A 10,611-nucleotide genomic window follows, 5' to 3' on the forward strand; every position below is an offset into this window, starting at 1 on the left:
CCGAGAAGAATGAAGGAAGATGGGTTACTGAGGACAGGAAGGATCTGAACACAGCCTCATCACAAAAGTTTAAAGATTTCCCCCCCCAAAAAAAAACACCTCCATGTCATCTTATTAACAGGGACATATTAGTGCAATCGGTTGCTTCTGGGCTATAAAAAAAAAAAAAAGTGTCATCATTTAGATATAATGGGGAGTTGTGATTTTCGATCTACATGAAGTGGGCCCTGACACTTTTGTACATCTGTACCGGTGACCTCGAATATACAATGAGAGGACAGACCGGCTCTGCTCCTCCCGGTTACACCCAGAGGGTCCCCTAGCCTCTCAGGTCTCATGAGAAAAGAGCACTGAATTCAAAACGGCTGCACAGACTTTTACAATGTTTTATTTTCAGTTGTAAAGAAAAGCGAGGCAGAAAAAAAAAAAAACAGTCACAATAACTTATATAAATTAAATAAAAAGCATTGGTATAAAAAAAACTCAAAAACAAAAAAAAAACAGGAAGACAAACCTAACGAGGAATGTAAACCCCCTCCCCCCCATTAGCACCATCTTAAGAGCGACAGCATTAAAACCCAATACAACTGCATGGGAAAAAGAGGAAAGTAAAAAACTAAAACACATTACAATTTATGAAATAATAATAAAACAAATTAACACCAAAAAAAAAACAAAAACAAAAAAAAAACCTAGAACAAAACCAGAACACTACAAGGCATCAGGGATGGCAAAGTCGCACCTGATCACACCGCCCAACACGCCCTACTTATTAGGGAGACTTCCAGATATGTAGCCGAATAATGTATTATTCCTACTACTCTCTCCCAAACAGCTCCTTCGCCCTGAAGCAGGTAAATGGATGTGAACAGATCTCATTCACTTTGCTTCAGAGTTGGAGCTTTCACACATTGCTCGTAATGGATCAGACAACCCAAGATGTGAGGTATTGTAATAACCCGTCAATCCTCCTTCACCAGTCTTCCTGCTCTGAAGGACACAAATTCTGCTGCTGGCATTAATGCGTAACAAAAAAAAGGGGAGCCAACCCATAGAGACGCACACACACACACACACACAAATAAAAGACAACAATGGCAATATAAGTAGGAGGGAAGGAACGGATAGCCGGAGCGAGTTCAGATCTCTCAGCAGACTGGGAGAGAATGAGGCAGAGAAGGGACAACAGCCCTACAAGGACTCTGTGACCTTTACCTGTAAGGTCAGATGTCAAGTCCCTAGTGTGTTGCTAATACTTGGGGTTAATGAGGCTCATGGGGAGGAGAGTAATTCTAGAGGAGCAACCAACACTCTCATGGAAAGGACAAGGACTCCACACTGATTAGCACCCACAGGCAACCAGCACTGTCTGCAATGTTGTTCGGTGGTTGATGGTGGCTGGTTGGGTAAAGGACAGGAGGACTGGGATGCTGTGTTAGCCCTGGCTCCCACAGGACGACAGGCTGTCATACAGCGAGTCGCTCAGGGATTCGGAGTTCTCCAGCCCGGTCTGGCCTTGCTCGTTGTCTCTGGATTTGGCTTCACTTGTTCCCTCCTCCCCAACCTCAGAGGTGCTGGGGGTGCGGCTGCTCACGCTGCCGGGGAAACAGAGGGAGGGGTGTGGGTAACCCGATACGTCACAGTCTCTGTCACCTTCCGAAGGGAGCTGCAGGATGACAAGAAAAATAAATGCAAGGAAAGATAAATAATAATAATAATAAAAAATTACAAAAATGTATGGAGAGGAGATTGAGATCTATCTCAAGGTAGGTAAAGGCACTCGAATTATCTGCTGGAGGTGGGGTGCTCGCAAAACTTCATAACCCAACGGGGGGGGGGGGTGTGGTGTGTGTGTGTGTGTGTGTGTGTGTGTGTGTGTGTGTGCCATCAAAATTAAAATCCCCAAATGTTTGTTACAAATAAATGTTTCAGTCCCTCCTGGGACCTTCAAGACAAGACCGTTTCAGAGAAAGCAGATGTCAAGGAGTTTTAATGACTCGATGCACTTCAGCTGTCCGATGTTACAAATGCCATGGCAAATAAAAAGTCGTCTGTCTATCGATTCCTGGGAAACAGTTCCCATCATTCAGTAGAGATTACACGCACTTTTAATTATTTTTAAGATAGATTTAGTAGGAAGGATTTAAAAAAAAAAAAAAAGTATAATTAGCTTTTAATTAAAACAGCTTCCCTTGAATATTGCAGCATGAAGGCTCTGGTTTCTCCTCTCTGGGGGCACATACCCGCCTCCTCCCTTTGCTTTAGGCAGACGGGAGATGTGGATTTCTCTGAGCTCGTAGCCCTGCCTCTGACAGCACACGCTTGCTGATTAGGATGCAGAGGACGCAGTGCTATGCTGGTCTTATTTACACTCGTGGGGAGCAGGGCAGACATAGAGCAAAATTAATTAGCCAAAAGAAATTATATATTAAAAAAAAAGTCTAATTCTCATCACAGATAATATGCAAAGCTCATAAAACTGAGCAGAGGGTAGCACAGAAAGCACAAAAGCACCGGCCTAAAATGACAGCATGTGATAAGCATGTGTAGGTCTGTGTATAACGGTGTGCATATCGGCGTGACTATGTGCATGTGTATTCATATTTTTTTGTAGTATTCTATAATACTTACTGTTTTTATTATTTATTATTCAACGCTTAATGCTATTTTTAATGAGTTTTAAAGCATCCTTTGATTTAAATAGCAGGTTTAACCCATCTCCCCAGTAGTGTAAGATCTTCGCAACACTTTCCTGTTTGTGATAATTTGTTGCCAATATTCCCAGCAGTTTGAGCTGCAAACTAACAATAGATAATGTTACCTTAGTAATATCAGGATACATTGTAGCTGCTTAGTTACACTGACTTAAGTAGTCAATTTTTCAACCAGGGTTCCCTTGGGTTCCCCTGGCATGCCTAAATGGTTCCCTGCAATTATCTGGTCATTTGAAAATTGTACCAAATACAGAAGAATTTACAATGCATCAGATCGAGTTATTAGAGATGGTTGGGGTTCCTCAGAATTTCACTTGGGGCTCCTTAACCAAAAAAAAAAAAAAAAAGTTGGAAACCACCATGTTAGGCACACAATCAGGATTTTAAAAGATTTACAACAGGAGCACCAAATGATTGCCAGCGTAGGTAATAATATATAATTATATATTGCCACATACTTTACATATAGAAATAAGAGGGGGAGGGGGGGAAGGGTTGTGGGGGGGGGGGGGGAATGCTTTAACCTTAAATAAAATAAATAATGGGAAAAAAAATGTGCCACTACCATTAATTCACTTTAGTCTTAGAAAGTAGTGCCCCTTTAATCTTCTCACCTCTTCGAGGTCATGTGTTCTGCCCCTGAAGCCCTCTGTGGAGCTGCCGCTGACCTTGGCATTGGGGAAGGTCCAGTTCTTGCCCTGCTGAGGCCGGGTGCGATCCCTGCTGGAATCTGACAGAAACACAAAGCACGAGTTGAGGTTTCCTTTCTATGCCATTACCGCACCACCCTTAATATGCTGTGAAGACGACGTTCAGCTGGAGAAAGTTTTAGTCCCAGAAAATCTGAATGAAGCTGAACTCTCCTCCGCTCTGAGAAGCGGATAGATTCACAGCATATTTAATATGTTGATCCTTGAATCATAACTAGTAGCACTGTTGCTTTGGCTCTGGGCTTTTTGGATTCGTGATCTAATCATAGCAAAAGTACTATAGGAGTTAGTTAGCCATTAAAATACTTAATCATGAAGAGGGGACTATTTATAGAGACAATAAATTATAGATATGGGGACCATAAAGTCTTTGCAGAAATGTTAAACCATTAGCAGCCATGAAAGGTTCAGCACAAAATACCCAATGTTTTTTCCCCTTTAGGTCCAATAAGTACAAAAAAAAATAATAGGGAAACAAAAACAAAAAAGCGAAGGAAAAATAAATAAATAAGACGGTAGCCAAGGTGCATCTCAAACAGTATCATTCAGAATGAATAATAATATATTTTAAAAAAAAAAAAAACACGTCTGTCTCTATACTTCTTTTTTTTTTTTTTTTAATCAAACCCTACAATGTCCTAACTTTTTTTGTGGCTACTAGAACTCTTCAGTGACCCAACTCTGGAAATGCAAGCAGACTATCACACACGTATGAAGAGAACCTCCTATTGTGTTGTACCTATACATACAATGTTACCATATTTTTATTTTCGATTCTGGAACACAAACCTTCTCCATACACCCGGTGTCCCAGAGAAGGCTCGGGCTCTGCCAGCAATGCATGGAATGCTGGGACGCTCTGGTGCTGCCCCGATGGGAACATCTCCTCCATGCCCCGCATGTCCCTCTCTAAGGTCCTCGCTCTTCTCGGCAGCTTGGGAAAGGCAGAAAACCTTCCCACAGGAAGGACAGAGGGAGACTCTAGTCTGGGCTTCAGCTTTGCGACGCTTTTGCTCGGTGTCCCTCCACAGTAATCCGGCGGAGGAAATGTCCCGATGCCGCTGTCCAGAGTCCTTGTGAGCGAATCACAAGCTGTGGAACACACAAACGCAGTTATGCTATCACTGTCATCTCAAAACAGTGCACACAGAGCAGATGGGAGGTGAAGGGGAGAGGCATGGCAGGACATCGAGACAGTCTAACCATACATAGGTGAGAGACAAAGTCAAGGGGGAGTAAGGGAGAGGAAAGTCAAAGAAGCTGAGAAGGTAGCAAGAAAGGTCAAATGAAGAGGGGAGGGTGGAGAAGTGGGGAAAAAAAATAAAAAAACATGTAGGATGGGGCAGAAAATAAAAGTAAAAAAGCTGCACCCTTGTGACATACACAATGGGCACACCAAAAACTGTCCACTATAAACAGAGGAACATACCAGCAAAGTGCTGAGAAGTGACAGATTCAGACATCCTCTCGGCTGGAGGGAGAACTACCTCTCTGTTCTGTAAGACAATAAAAAAAATTAAATTAAAAAAAAAAAAAAAACCCCAGTATGAGGCTTGTGGAAGAAACAGGAGAAGACACGTGCAAGCCACCCTTCTCCCTGGCCATGCCTTGTCCCTCTACCTGCTCCAAGGTCTTTTGCTCGCAACGCTGCACATGCTGCGTGACGATCCCATTCCTTGGGGACCGGAAGGGTCTGGCGTCTTTGTTCTCCGGCGATAACCTGGGAAAGTCCCGCAGCGGAGTCTGCATTTCTAGGTGGACCTCGAGAGGAGGATCCTTCCCATCCACCCTGAGTAGGGAGGGGGGGGGGGGAAGTCGGTGATTAGTGCCTGAAGACCAGTTTATCTAAAAAAACTCACAAAACCAATTAACAACTTCACTGCTAATGTGCTGCATGAACTAACAAAGAGGCATGCTGATTTCAGGACAGACTTACACAGTCTAACATGGGGGGGGGGGGAGGAGAATCCCTTTCAGTAGGTTTATGCCACATATACAGACCGAGATCAGGTTTAATATAAGTCATAATTTCTCACAATAATACCACAATAAAGAAACCCAGCATATTCTTTTATATATAAAAAATAATTATAACTGTGCCAGCAAATTCACTTGGGATGCTATGTGTTCTTTTCCTATCAAACGAATACAAATAAAAAATAAATAATTTTGCAACTAAAAATCTACCACACCACCCCCTTCCAGCCATAGACTTGGATTATTACCCTCCCCATATCATTGTGTCCTGCCCGCACTCACCGGTTCAGCAGCTGCTGCATGAAGTTGTCAGCAGTTAGGGGCCGCGGGCTTTGCATCTGCTCCACAGAGGCTGCTGTGCGCGTCTTGTCCAAGGATAGGCCATTGATGTAGGCTCTCTCCTCCTGCAGGGCTTTCCGCAGGTCCTCTGCTTTCTCCATCAACATGGAGATGTTCAGGCTCTCCGTCTTCACCTCCCTGGAGCGCGGGGAGCCACCCCCAGCTCTCTCCCTTTTCTCTTCTTTCAAGCGCCCGGCCTCAGGCCTCCGGCTAAGTGCTGGGAGTTTGCTCTTCTTTAGGCCAAACCAGCTGGCTATGCCGCTGGAGTTACGGTGCTTGGCGTCAGGGACTGGGGCCCGGTGCTGTTCCTGCAACCTCAGCATGTTCTCCTTGATGCCCTTCATCACCTTCTCCTCGATGGCAGAGTGCAGGGCAGCACTGAGTGGTAGGCTCTCTGTGCCCTTTGGGCCTGTGTTACGTGTGCTGGCATAGTCAGGGCATGTGCCGTTTTTCTTGCCTGCACCTGCGGAATGCGTCCTCTGCTTGTCTTCACTGGCATGTGGTGGCTGACGGGGGCTTGGCCTCAGCTCCTCACTCAGGGGCCGAGATACCTGAGGCTTGGACGTGGTCTTGCTTGGAGACTTGGCAGGTAGTTTGGTTGGGCTGCTGTGAGGACTGCGAGGGCTTTTGCTGGGCACAGGGGGTGCCCGACTCAGGTTGCGTGGGCCATGGGGCGAACCAGATAGACCATGAGCCCCAGGCTGACGAATCCGAGCTGCCTCTGCTTTTTGGGGGTGGTATCTAGGTGGGTAGCTCTCTGTGGAGCCAGCCTCCGGTGTCTTCAGGCTGCTCACCCCAATAGATCTCTTCATGGATGGACGAAGTTCGGGGCCATCGCCCATCCCCTTGCTGCCCTCCGTCCCTTCTAGGGTGAGGCTTGGCTGCAGACTGTCTAATCCCTTTAACTTCCCCATCCTCTCTCTGAATGGGAGATGCCCAGCAGATTCCAGGGGTTTTCTAGAAGCTCCAGGTTTTCTAGTTAATGGGGTGCTCAATGGACTACAAGGGTCATCAACACGCTTCGCTTGGGAGTGGATACAAAGTGCCGGGCAGCTTGGGGAACACACACCGGCAGCCAAGTGGGCATTTCCCTCTAAGGACTCAACAGCCTGGTCCATAGGGGGCAGCTCCAAGGGCCCAGCTGAGAAAGCCAGAACGTTCTCGTAATCATGTGACTTTTTGGTGCAGAACTGCACTCCAGGCCTAGTTATCACACTGCCCTGGGGGCGCTCACCCTGTCCTGGCCTGCTGGTATCAGGATTAAGAAGTTCAGAGGGGGAAGGTGGCTCAGTAACAGGTTCAGACAACTCCTCAGCTGCCTTCCTACCCAGGCGCGGGGAGGGGAAGACCTCGTAGTTATTGCTCCTGCACGGTATCTTGGAGGTTTGAGTGAGCTGAGGACTAAGCCGTAAAGGATTTGGGCTCTGTAGCTTCTCAGCTGATCCTGGGAGCTTCAGAAACTTGAGGAATTTGGCTGGGGATGAGATGTGGGGTGCCCGAGGCTCAGGGGAGGGGACAAGTGGGTCTTGAAGGTCTGGAGAGGAGGGGATAGGAACCACGGAGGTGGAGGACTGTGAGCAGACATCAGGTCGCTCCTGGGGCGTGTTCTTATAGATCAGCCCACCTGTTTCTCTGGGAGGATTGGAAGAGCCCCCAGGAGACGAGGGACAGAAAGGGGCCAGTCCATCTGAAGAGGTCTCAGAAATCAACAGTTTCCCGGGGGACCGGGACACAGAGTCCCTCCTCTCGGCACCTGCTGCTGTTATCCTGGGCAGCTGGTGACTCTCTGCCAGATCCCGCAGGCTCCGACTGTAGCAGGTTAAGGAGTTAAGGTGCCCCATGTGCCCCCTACTGAGACCAATCCCATCAGAGTGCCCCTCGTCAGGGCCCCGTTTATCTCCTGCTCCACGGGAGCACAGACAAGGTCCCAAGCCCTTTGCCAAGTCGGTGAATGGCAGCCGCTGCCTGATCTCACTTGGAGGAGGAGTCGGGTCTCCAATGTCATCATCTGAAGAGGAAGAGCTTCCCTCAGCCTGCCGTGCCAACGGTGTGTCCTCCCCCGTTGTCAGGCCAAGGCGCTCTCCTCCACCCTCCCCTGGGCTCCCTGCAGGCGGCTCACGTTGAATGGGCTTCCACTTGAGCAACTCCTCCCAACCGCTCTGGGCCAAAAGCAGACAGGACGTCCAGGGTTCATCACCACAAAGCTCTGGAGGAGTCAGACCCTCTCCATTCAGATAGTCGAAGTCCTGCTCCGATCCCATCCGCAGCCCGTTCCCACCCGCTGACAGACCCCCAAGGAGCATTGGTGGGACGGCGCAGGAGGGCAAGCCAGGCTGGGATCCTGTGGCCTCCAACCTGCGCAGGACTTCCAGGATCTGGGCCTTCTTCCTGAGGAATGGAGACATGGCATCTAGAGAGCGGCAGGAGGAGGAGGCACGGCCTGAGCGCTGCTTCTCCTAGAGGAATAAATCACAGCTAATTACAGATGCACACTTATTACCTGTCCCTTAATTATAGCTGAAGAAGATTGGAAACTAGAAGCATATCTGTAGATAAATGTGGTAGCTTCACACATCTATTCCCAGAGTGAAGCCGAATGTTTGGGATTTTTTTATGCAATTACAGAGGTCTCGTGTACAGTACATATATTAAACCAAATTAAGTCATTTTGTATATTTACACCCTACAACTCAATGTATGCTTTTATTGTATATAAGAACTTGCAGCCATAGAGGAACAATTCCAATCCCACAGGTGACAGAATAGAAGCCTTGCCATGTCACATTAACGATAACTATGCATTAAACAATTAACCCTTTGCCGTTTCAAACTCATGATAAAAAGGGGTATTTTTGCTATATTTTTTTTGTGTCAAACAAAATATGGGAAGAATACCTTTACACCAGAGGTGGCCAAATCCAGTCCTAAAAGGGACACCAACAGGTCAGGTTTTCAGGATATCCCTGCTTCAGCACAGGTGGCTCAATAAAAAAAGCTGACATAAGGGTGGCTTTTAAGGACTGGAGATGGCAACCCTGCTTTACACCATGGTAAGCATCAATTAAACTGGTTGAACCTTTTCATGTTGACTCTGTTTTATGAGCGGAATCCCACCGGCTTCCTCTATCGTGCTCACGGAGGAACCACATCCTCTGCATGCAAATTGAAAGTGTGCCGTATGGGACATATTTTATTTTAAGAAGTGTTACTCCAAGACGCCTTCCATGCTGGAGAAAACCTGTTACAGTCCATTCACTTGAATGAGCTGTAAGGGGCCATATTCACCTAGCCATACGGGAACATTTCCTATGGAGTAGCACTGGTTAGTAAATATGACACCACGCCCTGCTTAAAATCATCAGATCACCTTCAAGAACACAAAGATTTCATCAGCAGTTCCCGGTGTAAGGAACCACAGAGAATAAATCTACAGGTAGGATATACTGGCCTCTGGTCAGAAGCAATTTCAAGCCAGTGGTAGGATTGTTCAACTGAGGAGCTCGCAATAAACTGCTTCTCATTAGCACCTCAGCTCTAAACCATCTCAAGTTCTCAAGTGTTTAATGTACATTTACACTGGGTCCTTAGAGATGCTTTGTATAGGCAGCCAGAGGCTCCTCTCTCCCTGAGAAATGCGCTACCTGTAATTTAAACAATAGAGACTGCTGGGATATTATTTAGCCTGTTTAATGCTGGTTGTCTAGTTGCTAAAGTGTAGTTTTAAGAATAAAGAGGAGACAATCGAGTTCTACGATTTATTTTCCTAATAATCTATTTATATAACTCACAAATGTCCTTCTGTCTCCTACAACTTCTTTGCTACCCCATCATGTTATACATAGACGGAAAGCTCTTTGCGAGAATTTCACATCCCCGGGCTGTGCTTATTCCATCCCACCCCCACCTGTCACATCCCCGGGCTGTGCTTACGCCACCCCCCCCCCCCAACCTGTTACACCCCCGGGCTGTGCTTACGCCACCCCCCCCCCCCCACCTGTCACATCACCAGGCTGTGCTTATTCCATCCCCCCTCCCTACCCCCCACATCACGGGGCTGTGCTTATTCCATCCCCCCTCCCTACCCCCCACATCACGGGGCTGTGCTTATTCCATCCCCCCTCCCTACCCCCCACATCACGGGGCTGTGCTTATTCCATCCCCCCTCCCTACCCCCCACATCACGGGGCTGTGCTTATTCCATCCCCCCTCCCTACCCCCCACATCACGGGGCTGTGCTTATTCCATCCCCCCTCCCTACCCCCCACATCACGGGGCTGTGCTTATTCCATCCCCCCTCCCTACCCCCCACATCACGGGGCTGTGCTTATTCCATCCCCCCTCCCTACCCCCCACATCACGGGGCTGTGCTTATTCCATCCCAACCCCAACCTGTTACTCCCCCGGGCTGTGCTTACGCCACCCCCCCCCCCCCCCACCTGTCACATCCCCGGGCTGTGCTTACGCCACCCCCCCCCCCCCTTCCTGTCACATCCCCGGGCTGTGCTTATTCCATCCCCCCTCCCCACCCCCCCACATCACGGGGCTGTGCTTATTCCATCTCCCCCCCCCACATCACATTACCGGGCTGTGCTTATTCCATCCCCCCTCCCTACCCCCCACGTCACCGGGCTGTGCAGTGCTTATTCCATCCCCCCTCCCTACCCCCCACGTCACCGGGCTGTGCTGTGCTTATTCCATCCCCCCTCCCTACCCCCCACGTCACCGGGCTGTGCTGTGCTTATTCCATCCCCCCTCCCTACCCCCCACGTCACATTACATTACCAGGTTATGCTTATTCCATCTCCCCTCCCTCCCCCCCCCCCCCCCCCACATCACATTACCGGGCTGTGCATATTCCATCCCCCCTCCCT

At 48.2% G+C, this 10,611-nt stretch overlaps 1 protein-coding gene across 6 annotated transcripts in view; it reads right to left on the bottom strand.

Moving 5' to 3' along the window:
* Positions 1-386: 386 nt before the first annotated feature.
* The window catches only part of NCKAP5L (NCK associated protein 5 like), a 60,169-nt gene continuing 49,944 nt past the window's right edge, over positions 387-10,611 (bottom strand). For 4 of the 6 annotated variants that reach the window (XM_075591204.1, XM_075591203.1, XM_075591202.1 and 1 more), the window contains exons 8-13: positions 5,684-8,196; positions 5,045-5,213; positions 4,854-4,920; positions 4,214-4,516; positions 3,329-3,444; positions 388-1,666 (exon numbers count right to left, since the gene is read on the bottom strand). In XM_075591204.1, the coding sequence (XP_075447319.1) occupies positions 1,436-1,666; positions 3,329-3,444; positions 4,214-4,516; positions 4,854-4,920; positions 5,045-5,213; positions 5,684-8,196 (3,399 nt within the window). In that variant the 3' untranslated portion in view covers positions 388-1,435. Of the gene's footprint in view, positions 1,667-3,328; positions 3,445-4,213; positions 4,517-4,853; positions 4,921-5,044; positions 5,214-5,683; positions 8,197-10,611 lie in introns of all 6 variants that reach the window. The other 2 variants (XM_075591205.1, XM_075591206.1) reach the window with 1 other exon arrangement.

Source organism: Ascaphus truei, chromosome 3 (assembly GCF_040206685.1).
Source record: "Ascaphus truei isolate aAscTru1 chromosome 3, aAscTru1.hap1, whole genome shotgun sequence".
Lineage (NCBI taxonomy): Eukaryota > Metazoa > Chordata > Amphibia > Anura > Ascaphidae > Ascaphus > Ascaphus truei.